The sequence below is a fragment of the Pundamilia nyererei genome, unplaced genomic scaffold, assembly GCF_000239375.1.
Source record: "Pundamilia nyererei isolate P.nyererei 1_Seehausen unplaced genomic scaffold, PunNye1.0 scaffold00187, whole genome shotgun sequence".
NCBI classification, from domain to species: domain Eukaryota; kingdom Metazoa; phylum Chordata; class Actinopteri; order Cichliformes; family Cichlidae; genus Pundamilia; species Pundamilia nyererei.
This window is the reverse complement of record NW_005187588.1, coordinates 589,486-610,717: the sequence shown is the minus strand read 5'-3', so window position 1 is coordinate 610,717 and position 21,232 is coordinate 589,486. Positions and strand designations below refer to the sequence as shown.

Sequence of the window (21,232 nt, the reverse complement as noted above, 5' to 3'; positions counted from 1 at the left end):
ATTGGCCTCCTGCTGCTCAGACAGCAGCTCATTTGAATATAAACTTGTGAACCCAGATGTACCCCCAGCCTAAATGGTATATTGTCAACTGTGAAAGCTAATTATGGAAAATAGGGTCAGCATGGTAGCTGATGATGGAGACGAAGGAGGTTGTTGTGGGAGGAATGTGGGTGTCTAAGCCAGCCAGGATGTTTGGGGTTTGCATAATCGCAGGTCAATCTTATTTTACTTCAGCGCCTCTGAACTATTTTATACAAGCACCCTTGGACTCTTGTTGATTTTTGCCGACTGCCAGGCTTTTGAAAATGTTGTTAACTCATAAATGCCAAAATAACGCATAAGTGTTTCATGCAGACTCACAAACACACAGTCACGGAGCAGACCTGTTTCCTTTATGGTTGTGGATGGATATCATAAATAATTCTGGTTCAGTGAATAATAAGAATGGATGAGCCGAACTGAAAATACACAGACACATACCTGCAATGGACAACCATGGGTCCCGCATCTGGAGGATTGCAGGCCTTGACCCGGCGAAGGAAGGCCAGGAAGGGGGTGGGATGTTCAGGCACCCCGTGGTCTGGCCAGGCTGTAAACTGGAAGTGACGGACTTCACGCTTCTCATTTGAGCCGCTCTGGTTGAGCAGATTAGACGTGGGGTTAAATATAAAGACTTAGTTATTCTGTAATTTTTGTAAATGTCCACAAATCCCATTAAAAAAACGTAAACAAGCATGTCATGAGCTGCCCAGGCTATCAGGTTTAGTCTAGTTTATTTTAAAAGAAATCTGCAGGGCACTATAGTTTTTGGCAAACACTGCTCAAATATAAAGAAAGTGTATTAGTTGGCACTCTCTTCAGCCACTGATTAATACGCTGATGTGGTTTGATCACTCATTACAGCAGCAGGATGGTTTATAGTGTGAGCTCTCAGAGCTAGCTCTAAAAATATGCTATCCAACCATGCTGGGAATGAAATTTTGTTTATAGACCTGCAACGAAGTATGTATAAATATTTGAACAGATCAATTACGCACACTCCATTATACATGCCATGTTTCAGTACCTTGTAAAGAGCGAAGGTCCTGACAGAGTAGGTGGCCAGCTCCACTGTGTCAAGCAGAGTGACCTGGATCAGGCCGTAGGTCTCTGTGCCACGTGTTGGCCAGTACTGATCGCACTTCACCTAAAATGGAAGAGGGGAGAAGCTGTGAGAGACGAAGAGGTTGAATATTTCTTTGCAAAGATTTTGGTGAAAGAAAAGAGAAAGAAAAGAGCTGACGTGACTTTGAGTGCATGTGTAGAGGGAACAAAAAAAAAAGAAAAGAAGGGGGAGAGGAGTGCTAAAGCAGATCAGTGAGAGAATCAGACAGTAATGTACATACAGAGACAATCCAGCATATGAAAAGGGGTTTTAGTAAGTGTGTGTCTGTGTCGGGTGGGGTGGGCGTTTGATCATGCTAGTTAACTGCTATAGGTTGGTGGGCTCTCTCAAAGATCCACACCAGTGCTCAGAAAAGCCAAGAGATACCGAAAACTCATCCTTCACATATTCGATGCTGTACGTTGCTAATACATCGCAGCCCCACAAATCCCTACATAACCAATCGTAGCACACACAAAATCCCAGCATCCCTATCAAGCAAAACACTTTGATTTCCCCTGCACCCAGCAGTCATATTTGTAGTTCTTCGATTCGGCTTCGGAGACCACAGAGGAGGGAGGAAAAAAAAATCCCAGAGGAGATGAGGGGGGGGCTTGGCAGAATCAGGCCAAACCAAACGTTATGTGCTGATCCCTCCAGTCCTCACATCAAAGACTGCAGGGAGCTCAGCTCAGCTTGCTCTGCATTCCACTGCTCCAGACTGGGGATTATGCGTTTTGGCCCGTGATGTTCAGGCTGTAATTACAGCTTTTCAACTGTTGTTTTCCCACCAGACCTTGAGAGACTGTGGGGACAGGAACGGTTGCCTGTGTAAGGAGGAGGGGGGGCTCACACTGACAGAGCATAAACAGGATCGCAAAAAAAATAAAATCCCTGGTGTGAAGACTATATTATCCATTGATTTATGAGGCTAGCAGCATAACTGTGCCCTGTTCTAGCGTGGTTTGATTGGTGCTAAAAGGAAGGATGCTGGCATCGTTCCCACAGTGGGACCATCTGTGATCATCTGTGCGCTTAATGCGTAAACACATAATGGTATAATGTTGAGAGGTGTTAAATGAGATTAAATAATTTTCTCCAACAAGCAGCCCACTACTCACTCAAACAGTACGTGCAGAGCTAGTGGGCTGATAATAAACAGCTAAATATCTTCAAATTGAATGTTTTCATTTCATAACGCTGTTTATTGAATTTTGACAATTTACAGCTTCACAAGCTCAACACAAACTTGCTCTGCAGTGGAAAAAAAACACAAAAAACCCAACCGAAAAACAACCAAAAAATAAACCTTATGACAATGTGGCCAGAAAACAAGGACTACTTAATATACTACACAGTCACAAGACAGGAAGTGGAGGAAAATGCCCATTGTGGGTGCGATCATGCAAACCATAAACACTCATGTGCACTCTTTATGAACTGTATTAAAAGCAAAAAATAACATTTTTAATTAGTTAACTATGTGGTCAGTTTACAATACAATTTTTGCATTATCATCCAATGCATTATTTGCTATTGCTTGGAGAAAAAAAAAGAGGAGGTGGGGAGGGAGCAGAAAAACTATAACAAAACGGGGGATAAAGGTAAGGAGAAAACCATGAGAAGTGAGTTTGTACTTATAAAGGGATTTTAGCAAAGGAGAGAAAGAGAGATCTTGCCTTAGAGAAGAAATAAGAGGGCATCTGAGGGTCAAACAGACACAACAGAGACAGTTGGAAAAAGTTGAAAAGGAAACAGCGTTTTAACACAAGGCACAGGTTAATAGGAAAAGAAGCACAAATGGGAAGAAAGGATAATTTTCTGAAAAGGTCTTTGGACATAATTGGTTAACACTTCAGTCATGATTCATACCTCAAGCCATTCATGTTCATTTTACTCTGACATGACATTCTCATTACACTGAATTTTTACTCAAGTGCACATTCTGTTAACAATAGCAAATGCCTCGAAGCCAGATTATTTTCTAATTCATTACTTACCCCAATTTAGCTGTACTTGTAATTCCTCCAGGTCTGGTTCATCAATCCACGCTATTTTTTTTGCCTTCTACTCTGATACACTACACGCCCATTCTGACTTCCCAAGAACATTTAGCTTGATCGTCATGCACTAAATGTTGTATTCCAGCGATTCCTCGCGTTTCCTCTTCTAGCCTATTCTGTTCACTCCACCTACAATCTATTGTCCTCGTGCATTCAAATAAAATAAAATGAAATAAAATAAAACTCATGTCTTTTTCTAGTCTCTCTGTATCTCCTCACAACATGCCACAACACCTTAGCTGTAATTTAGCTGTTTTGCATTTCTCACTCATTATGTCACTCTAACCATCAGTTATATATACACGCCTCCATCATGACAGCTTATGCATTAGTCGCACGTTGCACATAACTTGCTTTCTAATGTAAAGAAAAAATACTGACGATACCGATGATGAAAAATGTTTGTCCGTCAGCATGCCTGCTAATGCTGAAAAATATTTAGGAGCTCACTAACAATATTTCAGTACTAATTACCAACAAAACGACTCTTTTCCCCACAAACTTTAAAAGTTAATTCAGCCACAGAACATTAGCTTCCAGTTCGGAGTGACTGGACAGCATTGCATATGGTATAAAACAGCAGCTTTTGTTGGCCTACACAATCTCACTAACAAAAAGTTTAATTTAAGTTTCAATGATTGTGATTTTGTGGATACTAATTTAGACACAATTTTCATTTGAAGCTATCCAATGAAAACACCAGCCAATATTACCGTATTATTATCAGCTTATCGCCACAATAATGTAATAATAGTAGAAGTTTTAAGCCAAAACATTTTCTTGTTACCACCTTAACACATGGCGACCACAACGCTACCAAATAGTTCTACCTCACTGGCATCCTTGGTTAATAAATGTAAATATTAAGTTTACAAATTGTTAATACCTTTGTATTACTTGCTTAATATCTTGGTTATTATATTATTGTCTGATTATGTTGTTATTATGAAACTATTACCCTACTATAAGAACATTACTGAGCTGTAATGGAGGCTGCTATAATATAATTATTGTTGCAGATGAACTCTATATATCATATTCTTTTCAGCTTGTGAAAAAGTAGATGCTTCATAATCAAAGACAAATAGATAACCTCATTAATTTTAACCAAACGTGTAACTTTTCTCCTATTTTATGCAGTGGACCTCACAATAGAGCTTACCCAGTTCTTATACTACATTTGATACATTTAATCCAATAATAAAACCACAATTTTTCTCATCTAGCCTTATGCTTCATCATGTCCTGCTCTAGTCTTTGGCTTCGTCTGTAATATTGTATTTGTACTCATTCTCTGTGATGCTCTCTGTATTCAGCTCTGCAGTCGTGCACACTCCCACCTTATTCCATTTCCTTACCCGTGATTTCTCTTCCAGCTTGGTCATCATGATGATGTTGGCTGTGTGCTGTTCCCAGACCATCCTCCAGAAGTCCCCGAAGGTCTCGGGAAGGGCGCCCTGAGTGGCAATATAGGCATTCTGACGGCGGTAGCCATCAATATAGTTAGCGTTGATGTAGTCACTGCCCAGGACACCTGAGTAATAAGAGAAAAAGTGGATGTTATTTAAGGTGGAGAAAAGAATAGAAACACATGTGTGCAAGTTGAATTGGAGAATGGATTAGATGGAAAAAGCAAATAAGGGAAAAGACAGAAAAACAGATGGGAGCAAAAGATACAGGCGGTGATGAAACACTCAATTCTAAGTCTGTATGCTGAGAGTATGGGAATGATGCATGGCACCGATTGCATCAAATTACTGTCTGCAGATGAACCTGATTTTTATTCTGTTCCATGTTGAAATAATCCAAGTCTACTACTATAAAGGCAGGTTTATGTGCAAGTAATAAAGGGTGAGGATCATGTGAGGTCATGGCAGGGAGATTAATGTTTTCACAGGGCCCAGAGGCCTTTGGTGTTGGATTGTTCAGCCGTCTTGTTTTATAATACATGCTAAGACGATCACGGGCCTAATCTGAGTATACTCTGGATGTGTCGCTTTGAATGGCAATATGACTGTAAGGCCGTCTCTGTGTAAGACTCGGCTGACACTGCTTGTCCTGGAAGGGATTGTGTGTGTGTGTGTGAGAGAGATGTGAAAGACTGTCTGTGTGTGTTTGATTTAGGATCAGGCCTGCTCATCTAGGGCCTAATACCATAATCCCAAAAATCACTGAGTCACAGCTCAAACATGCACACATACGCCAAAAACACCAAAGTACACACACATACACTCAGGCACACATGCGTATGTTCAGCTGTGACCCGATTCTGCCGAAATGGGACCTAAAACTCCTTTTGAGCCTTCAGATGGCAGTTTACGTTTAAACAGATTGAAATCAATGAACAAACAGCAGGATGCTGACAGGAAGAAACTCCTGCAGCCGAGTCTCCTCCCGCAGCTTATTTTACGAGCACGAATCAGTCCCATACAGTTGTAAAATCCCACGCCAACATCGCAAACACACACACACACAGCAGACACACACACTCAAATGACAGAGGAGCAAGAGGAATGCTTATACAACTTACTTTAAATGGGATGTGGACAGACGGTACGAAGAGCTTCTAACATATGTTTATCAACCCCAGTCTTTAAAAGACAGCTTGCCTAAATTCTTTGCGCTACAACTTTACTGCAATGGACTACAACAGAAGCAATCTGCAGATAAAACACACACTCGCACTTTCCAGTCACTTGGTGGGAATGCTGGCTTGGCAGAAGGTCTGCGTTCAGCAACGCATGGAAGCGGCTGCGAGGAGAGTATATGTTTGTGCTCGTCCACATCTGGGCATATATGTTTTTTTGTGTGTGTTTATGCGTGCATGAAAGCGCTCGTGTGTGTGTGTTTGGACATGCTCAACAGTATTTGCATTTTCTTAGCTGGAAGAAAGACAGACAGCCAGGGCTCCAGGACAGGCGGGGGCGGAGGGGCTGCTCACACATGCTCTGCCCAGATAAGGCTCATCTGTTTGGGCTTGGCCTCCCACTGCCTCCCTCTCTCCACATTGGAGCTGCCAGTTTCTCTGCCTCGGGTCTTTCCCAGCTGAGGTGGGTGAGTGCGCTTCAAAATGCACACTGAGTACAGAACTATTTGTTTCTTCTCATTTTAAACCATTCAGAAAGCCCAAATCCAGGAAAATGGGCACACCATGAATAAATCGGTAAACAGTCTAAATAAAGCACGATCGCACGCTATCTCCTCAGATATTAAATTGGTCAGGCCGGGTCCAAACCAGTCATATGATGTGGTAAAACAGTGGGGTAAGACACAGCAGTTGGTTAGATGGGAAAAAATGATTGTTTTCAATTGTGTTTACGTAGGCTCAGCACTTGGTTTGTGATGCATGGGAACAGCCAGTGCAGAACAGCTTCGAACTATTAACATCCCATCTTTCACGGATAGAAGCTCTCACGCAAAAGTTCACACAGTCATATACACACATGCACAGTATGACATAACGCACTACTTTGCCTCCACACCCAAACTCAAGAATCACAACTTCATGCCCAATTTAAAGCCTAGCCCAAACCATAACTCTGCAACCAAATCGTAAACCTTAAATGGCCCTGAGAAAGTGACCAGAGTGGCCTCATTTCCTGAAACCATTACCGTAGCCATATAAAGACGGAGGTAACAGGTCATGCACACCCACACACGCACACAAACACAGCGGAAGCGTGTCCTACCCTCGATGCTGGAGAGTATAACTCTGGAGTGATCGTAGGCAATGACGTTCGCGTAGCGGTTCTTTGGTTTGTTGACCTCCAAGTTGGAGTTCTCCCACGTGAACTGTTGACCAGGATCGACTGACTGCAAGACACGCAAGCGAAGGTCAAATAAAGAACAAACATCAACGAGAAGCTGTTGCAGTTCTATCGTTTCATGTGGCTTACCACAGTTGTTCTGTGCTCAATCATGTTTTTGTTACCAGAAATATTTTGGCATTATTAAAGCAAGTGGGTTTCAGACAGTGAGACTAGCATGCAGTCTGTCAAAAGCATTAGATTAAGATAAATGGCCGTGGCACGAATGATTCACAGGACTTGCAATGAGGAAAAAACAATCTTGCTACATACCACTTTTAATCCCCGTATGATTGTAAGGTACGATATGCTGCTTATGCGTGCACAGCATTGGCTGATTCTCTAAAATCACACATAAGCACCAAGCATTAGCACTTAAAATTTACTGCTGGCATCGATATCGCTATCTCTTAAACTGAACCTCAATGTGCAAGAAATTGGCATCCAGAACAGGAAGATTTTAACAGTTCCAAGAATCTGAGCTCACAGGCACCGGGGCAGGATCGTTGCAGCAAAACCCACTGTTAAAACCAACAACAAACTGAAAATTAAGAAGGTATTATTGATACTGTATAGGAACGTGGGCAACCATGATATCCCTTTTCAAGAAAGACTTTCCACTTTCAAAACTAGCTAAAAGAGAAAGACGATAAAAGCGCAACCAATAACCCTGGGAGAGAGGGGATGGTTGTGTTAGACCAACACATTAAGTTCCTAGAGGGTAATTACAGCAACCATTGCTGTTAGCTGGGAGAGGCAGACATGAGGTCATTATAGGGCTGTCAATGGAGAGGGACGAAGAGAAGAGAGCCAGAGCAATTTAGCAATTCTGAATATTTTACGACACATAATTATGGTTTGGTTGAGGAAAAAGTGGACAGGAACGGTACTGGATACGTGCACGTATCTGTGTGTGTGTGTGTTTAAGACTGCTTTCCATGAGCAGCCGACATCATGTGTGCCTGATTATTATACCGCAATCATTTCTGGCCTCTCTCTCGCTCTCTCTCGCTCTCAGTCCCTCTTCCATCCATCTCTCTTGTTCCTTCGTTAAAGCTTCAGTACCGAACAAAGCACACAGTCATGCAGAGAGAATGTGAGGCTCAACAGAGTGGTTCCAGCTCACACCACAATTGCATACAGCTTCTCCCTCAATGTCTCCTCCATCCTCCTTTATCCTCTCTCCCAACACTCTCTGCCCCCCAAAAAACATTCTTGCTCTGTTTTTCTGCTTTTTGCATAATGTGTCCTTGTCTTTCTCTATATACGTACTATATATCTGTCACACACAATTTGTCTCTCTTTTGCGGCAACCAATTAAGGGCCTTATGCTGTCTCCTCCACCCAGAAGCCCTTGGCCTAAACACATTTTTTATGCAGGGAAAGGAAAACATTTTTACTCTTTTAACAGCTCTCCGTGGAGCTCATTGTAGCGCTATTTGCAACACAGCCATAATATTTCTGCTAATGTTTTTTGAGGGCCACAGTTCAGCACGACAAGTTCAGCCACACTGTTATCTCCAAGCAAATGGCTTTTCTGTTGTTGTTCCACATTAACTCTTCTGTAAGTTGAAGGAAACTAATCAAGAAGCGTCTATTTTACAGAGAACATTTGCCTCTTGCATCTCTTGGCGAGTCTGCTCTCTGTGGCTGCCGCTTTATTTCTAGCTCCCCTTTTCTCCACCAGAGTGTAGAAATGAGGGCTTGATAACCATCTGGCTGTAAGCAAACTCTCTTTGAGCTTGCAATTTCAATTTTCCTCTTATATTTGTATAGATAACAACAAGACAGCAGAGAGAGGGAGATGCGCTCGATTTTGTATCGTTCGACGGAGACGAATCCAAACGTAACTTAACTGTATAGTCAATGCGAGGCTTTAAATCTACTCGCGCTCGCTATCAGAACTGGAACTGAGCAAGAGCAAGAAACGGCAGGTCAATGATAAATATGCGAGTGTGTGCGTGTGTTTATGTGCATCAGATAATCAGCATTCGTACCTCGTACTCTTGAGAGAACTTGAGATTGTCATTTGCCTTGAGGCGCTCAATGTGATCTGCCAGCTCAGAGATGGGGACGGGCGGGTGACTTGCCATGCCTGCCGAGCACAGAAACAGAAAAAGAGGCGGTTTTGATACACACACAATTGAACTCCTTTGGAGGAAAATGTTAAGAGTTAGGATTCTCAAAGGAGGTGTTGTTTAGTGCTCGGTCCATGGACAGTGGAGGAAGCAAATGGAAGTGTTGTCTTTTTTTTTTTTTTTGGTTAAGTGACCGTTTTCTCTCCAGGCAGACAGAAGGAACAATGTGCATGTTCAGAAAGTTACTGAGGCACAATAACACGTCTTCAGAGGATACGCACACTGCTGGTGAAGATTAAAAAAAAGGCTATGACACAGGCAATAAAAAATTTAGCATGATTTTAATTTTGTTTTTTTTCAGTAGAAGTATTCCGGAGGCGTTTGATGAAATGTCAAGCAGCTTCATCCTATACGGGATGGATGGTTAGTTAGCATGGATATGGAGAAGGAAAAGAGTAGAAAAATTAGAAAGACAGAAAAAGAAAGAGAAAGAAAGAAAGAGGGGGACAAGGACCAACTAACTTGACAGACGCCGATAACCGCGGTACACTGATACACGGTAGGCTGAAAAGGGAAACAACACCACAGTTAATCTCATCAACACTGGCCACATATAGCTTATTTTGCGTGTGGATATTTCTCCCCAATCTACCTGGAGTCTGGAAGTTGATTCTGCGTAGCTCCACAGGATCAGTGGGATGGTGGGAGGACATCGCTTTGCTGCAGGGAAAACTGCCCTTTCTTCCTTCAGCCTCGGCTCTTTTCCTGGAAGAACAAACATAATTTACCTCAACCTGATCTACTTAAAATGCACTTAAAATGATGGACATAAACCAGCCGATGCAGTGCAGCTGTCACTCTTCCCATACATATCTTTATCCAACACACTGAATAAAGTGAGCTTGGGGGATTACAAATGTACAATTCAGCCAGTATACTTCTAGTTAATATATTGTCAATAAAGGCACACGGCAATAATCCTGACTCTTCTGGGTTCAATTTTCTAAATGATTCTTTGCAAGGAAATTGTCCCCGTAGGACAGAGGAAATGGTAATAAGCAGTGTTTGTTTACCTGTCAGGTTTGCTGGATCCACGTAGGCAGACGTGTAGATAAAAGCAGAGACAAGGATGAATAACATTAGTGTCCAATCAACAAACATCAGGGACTAAAGCATTGCTGAACTCATCATTCTCTTCCTCTCATTTAAATGGATAGGAATAATAATATGATCTTAAATATGCAAAACAGCACCTCCTGTAGCTATAAAGATCAACAGTAAATCTAAACACAAAAGCTTTTTCACACAAGGACACTACATACATATCAACACCTTGCAACTCTGCCCTGGAATGGTACAGCTTAAGAACAAGTGTGAAATGAATAGCTAGAAATCACCAGGAGTTACACTCTAGGGCTGTACTGAGTATTAGATTATGACCATCAAGGTTAATAATTTTGCTGAGCTGCATCAGTCACACTAATTATTCATGTGCATTAACTAACCTCTAGCTATAAGATTGGCTGGCGAGCTTATCGTGAATAGTGCTAATGGGTGATAATGTTATCTTTCACTTTTCTCTCATGCTAGCTAACACTGCTCCCTATATTTGGCTTTAAATGGGCGTTACTGTGCAAATACTTTATTTATTTTTATTTGCAGTTTTCTTCAAAAATGGGAAATTGGTGCAACAATTTATTGGAAGTATATAAACTCAGTATATAAGACAAAAACAGACGTTGCTTCTAATGAGCTTGAAAGTCATTATTTGGTGTTGCCATCTTTTTTCCTCAAAACACACTCTTAGGCAGCTTTCTTGTAGTTTCATTAAGTAGTCGTCAGGAATAGTTCTCCAGGCTTCTTGAAGGGCTTTCAAGTCTCTTGTTTGGATGTTGGCTTTATTTTTGTTCCATTCTCTGTCAAGAGGATCCCGCGCTGCTTCAATATTGTCAATAATGACGTTCGGGCTCTGGGGAGGCCAATCCATGACTCATAGTGCTCTGTTGTCTGTTTTTCTCTCCAGGTTTGTTTTTGTTGCACTGGCAGTGTGTTTGGGCGTCATTGTCACGCTGATGGTAGTTTTCATGATTCCATCAATTTTGACATCACCAGCGGAAATGAAGCTCCGAACCATGACAGAGGCTGTTTATAACGAAAGATGGCTGAAAACAGTCATTCCTGTCACTCCAGAAGACCCGTTGCCACTGATTTTAGGTCCAGTTCTTTTCTCCACTTTTCCTTCCTTACGAGTGGCTTCTTGACAGCCACTCTTCAACTGAAGCCATTTCTCATAAGGCTTCAGCAAACAGTAGATGGATCGCCTGAAGGACCAGATGCATCTCTGAGGTCCTGGAAATGTTCTTATTTCTTAAAGACATCATTTCAGATGTTTTTAAACCTGTGCACTCGTCCAGTTTTCTCAGTTTTTTTAAGGGCAGATCGTACACCATTATGAGATATGCAAAATGTTCAGCTAATAGCTCTTTGGGAATCACCTTAGAGGTGAATGACCTTCAGAAAGCCTGAAGAAGCATTGCTCATGACTTTTGCACAGTACTGATGATGACAGAAAAAAATACATATCTATGAAAACCTCAAATTTAAGCTTAGCTATTATTAGTATAAATAATTATAAATATTTCACCATACATTTAACCCACTGGTTTAACCTTTAAAGCAACAAGGAAATGCTGATTTTTTTATTCATTTAGAAATATAAATGATGTTCACACAAAATGATAGATCTGACAACTGATGTAAACGATAATAATCTGTATGCACATCTCTGAAAGAAAACTGACACTGTCTGCTGATTAGGATCTTTTTCTGTCACACACTGCTTGATAACTTGTAGGAAATATTCATGAAATGAACAAAAAAGATACATTAAGTGATGGAAATGGATAAACCCCTGCAGAATAACTGTTGTCCCTACTATAAAGACTTATGTGAAGCTTTAAATTCTTTTCTCCATATTCAGCAAAACTCAAAATCTCTTTTGTTTACAGCTTTCTTTGTGTCAGCATTCAAATGTACTACTGAACAGCGTTTATTTCTGTTTTCCTCCATCGTGCTGATCTTACCTCTTGAAGAGGAGAATGGCAATGACGATGCAGACAATGAAGATCACAGCCAGCACAGGCCCCACCACCCACAAAAGACCCTCCTCCTCATCAACAATTGGTTGAGGATCCACATATGATGATGTCACAGGATCAGAGTAAGGGCTGGTTGAATACATAGTCTGCAAGAGACCAAGGGTTTAAGCAGTTGCACGTATAAATTAAACACCAGTGTACCCAGACGGTAGATTTGTTCGGGCGTGTTTGCATCTGCACTCACATTCTCGGAGAGGTCGAGCAGCGCCAGCACAAAGAAAACATAGTCTTGTCCGTTCTGCAGTGGACGGTTGCGAAAGTCGCCGTAGTTTCGGCCGTCCCCTAATGTGAATTCAATGGGCAGAGTCTTGAAGTGAGCGGTGACATAAGCCCTGGGATCTGACTGGCTAGCCTGTCTGCGGATGCGAAGGGCTCGGCTGACGCTGGTTCTGTTGATCTCTCTGAGGAGCTATGAGGAAAAACAAAACAGAGAAAATGAGCAGGCAGGTTCAGAGTTTAGAGGAGATGGGGAAAATTGACAGAAAGGAAACAAAGAAACAAAAAAACGTCTGACACAAATACGTGACATAAAATTAGGACAACAACCTGCAAATGCTGGTTGCACCAAGTTCAAACAAAGGGCATGACCAGATCATCAGTCTGCTTCAAATTCCCCCCTCCCATCCCAACCCACATACAAAAAAACCTTCAGAAAAAAAGGTCAGTTTTGACAATTTTACCCCAAACAAAACCCTCATTATTGTAGAAACAATGGACTGTACAGTGCAATATCACCTTAGCCCAAATTTGTTCATCAACTGAATTGCTGCCACATTTATCCACTGAGACAGTAGGCGCCATAAAACTCTATTGACTCAATTGCTTTCAGAGCAGAATAATGAGGTGGTGAAGTCTTTAGAAAAAGGCAGGAAGTGGAATTAGATGGGAAATGGCATGTGAAAGCATTGTTTAGAGTGAGCAAGGAATGGATGGTTAGGCCGTTTGCCTTCACGTAACAAGGCACAGTCTGATAAGTCTGATACAACAGACAAAAAATCTGCATCGCATTTAACAGTTATTACCCCCATCACCCTGATTAACATAATCATTCCCCCCCAGCATCGGTATTACCTTATAACAAGTGTGACCATTATTTAGCTTTTTATTTTTCCTGCCTGCTGCACGTCTCACCTCATCCAGGTTCATTTGGTCAGGGTCCTCCCAAGGATTCAAGAATTTTCCCCCTCTCTGCTTCTTCAGCGGCACCACTACCACAAAATAACCCCTGAAACACAACATGCAACTGGGATCAGGCCTGAGGAAGCACACTCCAAACTGCACAGTTTCTTAAGAACCGTCAGTGTTCTGACATTTAACAGAATACTTTAAAAGGATTTCAGACACAAAAGTATGGAGGCATTTGATGTTACACTTTATTTATTCTTGATGTGTATGGCACATGATGGACACACCTGTCTATATAAAGACCCATAATTCACAAAAACAAGCCATTAAGTTAAGAAACTCTAAAGCCAGCAATTATAATATTGTTTTAAAGCACAGAAAAGGATAGGGGCATAAAACTTTCTAACGCTATCAGTGGTACCACGGGCACGAAGGCCATGTACAAGGATAATCATAAGGATGGTTGTCAGGTCAAGTGGAATAACTGAGCAGGAATAGTCTTGGTCTGGAAAGTGACTTAAAACCACAAGATCATTAAACGGAACTTCAAAGGTGCTCTTCAAAGATGAAGGAAACTCCCTGGAAGTAGAACTCCATTAAACTGGCCTTCATGGTAGAGAAGCAAGACAGAAGTCACTTCTGAAAAATGCATATCAGAGCCTACTTGGAGTTTGCCAAATGGTGCACTGTGAAGTCAGATCTCCAAGCATCTGGCAAACACAATGCACTGACTCATTTCATCTCTATAGTAAAGCATAGTGGAGGCAACATTATGACATTGCTTCTCTGTAGAAGGAAAAATGAGAGAGGACAGAACTGTGGGGAAGACGCATGCAGCCAAATTCAAAAGTACAAATGTGTTGTTCACAAGAGCAGTCGTAACTTTAATTGAATAACAGGGCTAAATAAATGACCTGGACCTAAATTGTAGCCATTTACATTTTTTCATAGATTTATTATCCATTCAATTCTTTGAAAATTAATTTTATGAAAAGTTAAAAAAAAATTGTAGTTACTTTCTGAGCATAAGAAAAAGTGGTTGGCAATTTCTATTACAAACAGACTCAGGCTGTTTCAAGTGCTTAGCTAAGCTAAGTGGCTGCTGGTGACAGAAAAGTGCTATTGATCCTCTCATCTAACTCTGGGTGTTATCTCTACTTTAAAAGAGTATGCAGTATCTGACCATCAATATGATATACATTATACTAATATACATTAGTATGTTGCTGTAGTTGTAGCTGCTGTGAAACAGTATAGTACGTTGAAAGTGTGTGGCATCTGCTGGGAGAGAACTACTAATACAGTATGCGGCCTCATGTTGAATCTGACAATAAGAATTTGTAAAGAGGGAATAGTATCCAAATCGATACGTATTTAAATCCAGTTTGTGTTTTTGGATTATTTTGACATTTTGAGTGACCATCTTGTAAACAATAAAAGAGTGGAAAAACCCCCCACCTCAAAACACTACTGAAGTGACAGAGAAAGACAGACTTCTGGAAAATAGCTGTGAGAAGCAGTATGCATATTTAAACATGTATGGTTATTTGGACTTTGTATCTATATTTATTATTGGTGCCAAAAAGCAGGTAAAATGTTCAGTAGTGGGGATTCGTTTGGCCTGTTGAGGGAGTTCTCAGACTTGTTGTAAGCTCCGAGACATAGTAAAATGACCTCACAGGGTCCGTAGATATATTGATACAAAGTAATAATTTAAAGCTTTCACAGTTGGTATTTAGGATAACAAATCCACTCTGTCTACATGCTTTAAGTCTTTCCTACCTGACTTTAGCTGTGGTCTGTACAGTCGGTAGCTGCACAGTCACCATGCCATCTGCATTAGTCTTTCCCACTACAATAGGTTTGGTTTTCAGGATGTCTGGAGCGGTGGTAGTAGTGACACGGTGCTGCAGGCCCCCAGCGCTGTTGGCTCGGTTGGTTAGCAGAAAAGAGTACTGAGTGTCTGGCTCCAAACCAGTGATCAGCTTCTGAGTTTGTTTGCCATCCACTTCCACAGACTGGCCCTTCCCATACAGGATCTGAAAACACCACAAATGCACATACAGTAGAGGTCTAAATAGGAAGCCTAGTTTTGCCTTACACTTAGCTGATTAGAATAAAATTATGCTTATATTGTGCAGTTCCTCCAATGGAAGTAGAAACCACAAAGGATGGATTGCACTGACAATGAAGAAAATCAAGTTGTGATGCTATTTTGTTATAAAAAATACCAGTTCATGAATATTTGTTTACCACAGACGTGAGAGGTTTTGATGTTCTATGAATTTTCTCTTCATATTTAATCTGTAAATATGTATCAAATGTCTGTGTATTTACATTTAACTACGTTATGACTCCAAGATGGAGTGAAAAGATTTTGACATAAATTGTGGCAATTGTGAGATAAAAGTAACAGTATCTTCCTTTGTCTGTTAGGGAGCCAGACTTCATTATCTTTTCTTGACAGGAAGAGTGAAGTTTCATAGATAATGAGTGGTTGGAAATATGATTCCTCATAATTAATCTGCCATATACAACTGCAAAACATGCAATTCTGAATTTAATCTCAGGCTTTTATCAAGGTCCTGCTTTTTCATCTTATAAACGTTAAACTGCATGAGGCACGGCTAATTTTTATACCTACTAACAACCAAATATACATCTCCTTACAGTGAACGGCTGGACAGGGTTCTTATCACGGATCTCCCAGGACAGCAGGACAGAGTTCTTCATGGATGCTTTTACTCTGAAGTTGGTGGCAAAAACTACGGGACAGAAAAAGAAAAAAGAAAAAAAAGAAAGGAGTATTAATGTGGCCCAGCATTCGCAGTTACGGTCTCTACTGTCCAGTCCTACTGGTCTTACCTGCGTATCATTCTCTAGTACCAGCCTCATGCTAGCTATTTGCTCTTATTAACACACAGGACTGTGATTCCTGCCCAAGACCCAAAACTCTTACCTTGCTTTAGGAAAAGGATGTTGGGTCTAAGGCTACAGTGACAAGACAACGAAAAAGGACACTTAGGATGCAGCCACAAGATGTCTCATGTTCATGTGGGACTTTGCTTGATTTACTCTCAAATGTGCTGTTTGGAAGTGTGTCTAGCATCCTGAGCCTGGTGAAGATGGGTCGTTAGAATGTGAGTGTGAGCCTACCTTGGTCTAGCCGTTGGGTCCTAAATTGGACACTGGGGCTGTAAGGCCCAGGACCGACAGCTGTGAACGCACACACCCTGACATCATACACAGTATCGGCACTCAGACCCTCCAACAAAACACTCGACCTTTGAGTGGGCACCACAACCTCTGTAGCGTTTCCCCGACTGTTTATATCCTTGTATAGCACCGAGTATTTCAAAATTTTCCCATTTTGCTCAATCAGCGGGACTGTTTTCCACGCCAGCTGAAGCGAGGTGGCAGACGCCTCTTCTGAGATAATATTTTCTGGATATCCACTCGGGACGTCTTCTGGAGTAGTCACCTCTTTTACAGCCTCTTCTCCATAGCCCATCTTGTTGCGGGCTGACAGTCTGAACACATAGTTAGCACCCTTGTGGATATCCTGGGCAGTGTAGCGGTTTTCCTTGGGGGGAAACTCAACCACTGTAAAAGGGAGAACGTCAACGCGGCCGAAGGTGAGGCGGTACCCCAGGAGCGGGGTGGCTGGACTGGGAGGGGGGTACCACTGAAGCAGGGCCGTACCCGAGTCAGTGGCACTCACTAGCAGTTTGGGCTTCTCGGGCACTACGAGGGAAAGGAAAGAAACAGGAGAGAGGGGGAGAATAATGAAAAGAAAATTAGACGGTAATTACAAAGCACATTATTCATTACCTCGAGCAAAACTGCACAATACGATTAATACAGCACCCGTGGCTTCTTGTGGCACAGCAAGGTGTGAGACCATTTCAATGGGCAATAATTATCATTAGTGATGCCAAACTCTCAAAGACAATCAACTACATGTGTCGTTTATTTCAACCTCTGTGTCTTTGTGTATGGTTGGGTCTGTGCAGACACACTTACATGGCGGGGCGGTGCACACAGTAACAGGTTTGCTGCGAGCGCCATCGCCCTTGGCAGTGTAAGCCCCTACTGATACAGAGTAGGCAGTATCTGCCTTCAGGTCCCCAAGCACCACTTCCTGCAGAACAACAAAAAGCATTGTCAGCGACAAAAGGCCACTAATTTTTGTTTGTCCTCGGGATAATGAGCAGTCACTGCTCAACAAAAAGAGACTCAAGGAGGGTGCGGTTAAAGCAACACAAAGAGGTACAGCAAAAGCGTACAGTCTTTGTGCCTGACAGTGTGACTGTGCAGTTATTCAGCTCACTTCTGCACAAACAATATCAAGACATGTACGGATACTCCTGTTTAAATCATGTTTTAACTCAAAATATCGTTTACCTACAAAGACATTAAAAACTGATTTGTCTCCATATAAACACATATATTTTCTTAATTTCTTAGTATGTGTGTAAATCGTATATATAACAAGAATATTTTGGTGATACAAAAAATGACTCATATTATCAGTCATCTGTGGGGGTTTTTTTTAGGTCCCTTTATTAAATATATTCTCTTTTCTATGTTCCTGGTGAACACGCAATACAGAAATAGAAATGTGTTCTTGCACGACGTTTAAAGACTTAATTTTAAAGCTCCAGTCTCATAAATATGACTCATCTACTTTTTTTTCTTTTTCTAACATCAAATAATATGCACAAATAAATGTTTACTCACATATACTGTTGAGTCATCGTATTCCCACTGAATGATGAAGCAGCAGGAGGAAAAAAAAGAAGAGAGAAACACATTATGAGTAATAGTCAAAAGGACTTTTTTTTTTATCTGCATTTAACAAAATCTCCAGTTTAATTTAAATAAAACGTAATAACACACATTAAGGCTGTTTAACCTTATCAGATTGTAAATCTTATTTTAGGAATTCTGTGAGTCAGGCTGTGTTCACATTACTTTTAGAGTTGCGATGGGAAAAATTCTCACATTTACCAGAAAACAAAACAAGAAGAAACAAATGCTAGCTCCACTTACTCGAAAGAGTAAGAGTCAGAAAATAGTTTACCCTTACTGAAAAAAGCGCATTTTTAATGTTGAGTTTAGATGTTAAAGATGTAAAGTACGATACTTAACACTGTGGTATTTTCTTTACCAACGGACTTTGGCTGACATGACATTTGCTTGCTTTTGCTGGCACATAACATGAGTTACTAGCTGTTATTACTACTTGGACATTAGTGGAGTTACATAACATGTGATGAGAATAATGATTTTGTTCTCACGTTTGTTCGCTAAGTGTTTAGCTACGGGTTGCGGACTGTTGACTTAGCACAATCAGGAGAAAACACTGATTCTCAAATACAAGTAAGCCCACAGCTGGGTGAAGAGATTTAGACAACAGAGGGGGTGCATTTGAGCAAAATTTAATTTGGATCCTTTTTAGTTGATGTCTCTATAACTGTTGATTCTTTAAAATTGTGGTGAGGGTTTGAAGGTTCTTTCGTTTCTAAAGGGTAGAAAAAGTCTGACATTCGCCGACCTGCACAAAGATGGACCAGCTTGTTTCCCGTATTCATGCAAAACTAAGCGTACTGGTTGCAGGTATGAGATATTATACAGACAGATATGAGAGTTAGCTTCTTATTTAGCAAATGTGTAGTCACTAATTCTGTTGTCATAGTGTTGTTTCCTGCTATTTTAGTAATATTGGATCCCTGTTTTGTTTTTATTGTTCCAGTAAAGCTCACCTTTAGTTTCACTATTTTATTTAAGTTCTAGCTCTCATTTAGTTTTCTGAATACCTGTGAAGTTGCTGTTCTAGTGTTAGTTTTTTGTGTGCTTGGTTTATATTTAATTTGAGTTAAAATTTGTAATTTTTTTTCTTTCTAACATGTTTAGTTTCTTCAGTGTTTTCAGTTCTATAGTAATGTCGTGGCTCACCAGTGCTACCTGGTCTGATGTCTTCTTAGGTTTTAATTGTCTTCTAGCCATTTCCTGCTTTGTTGGGTTAATTTTGCTTCCTTTGCCTCTGTCTTGTTGTCCTTCTTTGCTCTTCTTTTTTTTTTTTTAACTAACAGTTGTTACACATTTCCTGTTTTACTTTAAAAAGTTGGTCCTCTCATGTGTTCTTTTTCCTCCCTACTTGATTGTCCTCCCCTGTGCTGATTATACACATCTGAGTCTAATCCCTAGTTAGTCCTCACTGACCTTTCTTCTGTTTGCTCTTTGCTGTTTCTTATGGTTCTCTTTGTGTTTCTGAACGTGTGTTAATTTATTTTGGACTTAAATAAAAAGCCTATATTGTCCTATATTTGGGTCCTAATTCCAGCACAACACCTTCTATGACAGATGGTGTTTGCACAATTGAAATAAGATACTTTAATGTCTTAATGGCCACATCGTGGTTTTTGACATCTGTATAATATGTCCAAGTAAACCCACGTGCTGCTGAACTGAGCTGACTGTGCTAATAATCAGCATTACCATGTAATATAATTTATCTCATAATGTTTTATATTGCATTTATAGATTACTTATTTACAGATTACCCATTAAGGTAATATTCTCGGGTTACCTGTGAGTCATCTATGAGGATGTCCTTGATGAATGGCTGACCCTGAGGTTCTCCGTAGTTCATCCTCACATAATGGACTTGGTAGCCTCGGATCAGACCGTGCTGTCTTTCAGGTGCAGGGGCTCGCCATTTCACCCTAACAGCCGAGGCGTTCACAGTTTCTGCCTCCACCCCTCGTGGAGGACCACTTGGAACTACAAATGCATTTTTGAATAGAAGTCAAGGGTCACAGATGATGGGTAGTTAAACCTCTCAGTTAAAGGCCTTCACTTTAGTGAAGTTTCTTTCTAGTAAAAAAAAAAAAAATGCTTTCAGGGGCAAAAACAGCCAAAAGCTAAAAAAAGGTGAAAAACTACAACCCTACAAAAAGTCTAAAACAGCTCTGATGTCAGGGAAAAAAAGTCAAAATAGTAAAAAAAATGAGAGCGCTTGAGGAAAAACATGGAGGAAAAAAGCAGTGGAGGATAAGAAGCAAATGTAGAAAAGATAAGAATGGCAGATAGAAAAGGATTTGTTGCCAGGGGCAGATAAATAGTGGCAGGCAGTCAAAGAGAAAATACTGTTATCAAGAAAAAGCTCTCCCGTACTGCCAAGAACTACACTTCTTTCCCCAAAAAGCAAAAATATACAAAAAGAAGGAAAAAAGTCCAGCCACCTTTATCTATTTGACAGACCCACCCACAAGCACAAAGAGTACTGGAATCAAAAATATAACAAATTACTCTAGATACAATAAGACACTGCACTGGTTTACATTAGATGTATCAAAATAATTGTAAAGGTACTGGAAATGATTTGGTAGGACAGATTACTGGTGAGAAAAGCCAAGGTGAGGAAAGATTGAGGTACACCGACAGCCTTGTTATTGTTAGAGGGGACTATTGCTAGCTTTCGACAGGAAAATCTCAGCAATCCTTTTAGTAAAAAGAGGGGCTTTTAGAAGAAAGGGAAAGGTGAGGAAAAAAGATGCTGGTTCAAAAAAATAAAAGAGGATAATGCCAGCTGCTGCAGGAAAAAAGGGGACTGCTGCTGACAAGAGAAAGCAGTGGTGAGGGAGATTCTGTATGTTGGCAGATTCTGGTGGTTACAAAGGAAAAATAAAGAGGAGGTTTTCACTGGAGGGTCTGACAGTGGTTCACAAATGCATTGTCCGTTTAAATTGCAGCTCAAGAACAGAATAAATGAGTTTACTGGCCAGTAGAACAAGCTTGCTGTTAGTTTAGGGTGCTGCTTGGTTAGTAAGTTAGAGGTAGCGACTATTAGTAG

The 21,232-nt window shown here is 40.8% G+C and overlaps 1 protein-coding gene across 22 annotated transcripts in view; it reads right to left on the bottom strand.

The window, feature by feature from the left end:
- ptprdb (protein tyrosine phosphatase receptor type Db) overlaps positions 1 to 21,232 on the bottom strand; it is a 151,207-nt gene that overhangs the window by 9,440 nt on the left and 120,535 nt on the right. For 12 of the 22 annotated variants that reach the window (XR_312082.1, XM_005747028.2, XM_005747026.2 and 9 more), the window contains 18 exons: positions 19,967 to 20,160; positions 18,115 to 18,141; positions 17,398 to 17,515; positions 16,531 to 17,118; positions 16,045 to 16,139; positions 15,157 to 15,413; positions 13,381 to 13,474; positions 12,434 to 12,658; positions 12,175 to 12,335; positions 10,165 to 10,176; positions 9,744 to 9,856; positions 9,614 to 9,655; positions 9,011 to 9,108; positions 6,897 to 7,020; positions 4,566 to 4,741; positions 2,824 to 2,847; positions 1,067 to 1,186; positions 481 to 635 (listed from right to left, as the gene is read on the bottom strand). Coding sequence is in view for 21 of the 22 variants with exons in the window: in XM_005747028.2 (XP_005747085.1) it covers positions 481 to 635; positions 1,067 to 1,186; positions 2,824 to 2,847; positions 4,566 to 4,741; positions 6,897 to 7,020; positions 9,011 to 9,108; positions 9,614 to 9,655; positions 9,744 to 9,856; positions 10,165 to 10,176; positions 12,175 to 12,335; positions 12,434 to 12,658; positions 13,381 to 13,474; positions 15,157 to 15,413; positions 16,045 to 16,139; positions 16,531 to 17,118; positions 17,398 to 17,515; positions 18,115 to 18,141; positions 19,967 to 20,160 (2,623 nt within the window). In the remaining variant the exon portion in view is untranslated. The remainder of the gene's footprint in view (positions 1 to 480; positions 636 to 1,066; positions 1,187 to 2,823; positions 2,848 to 4,565; positions 4,742 to 6,896; positions 7,021 to 9,010; positions 9,109 to 9,613; positions 9,656 to 9,743; positions 9,857 to 10,164; positions 10,177 to 12,174; positions 12,336 to 12,433; positions 12,659 to 13,380; positions 13,475 to 15,156; positions 15,414 to 16,044; positions 16,140 to 16,530; positions 17,119 to 17,397; positions 17,516 to 18,114; positions 18,142 to 19,966; positions 20,161 to 21,232) is intronic. The other 10 variants (XM_005747040.1, XM_005747041.1, XM_005747042.1 and 7 more) reach the window with 5 other exon arrangements.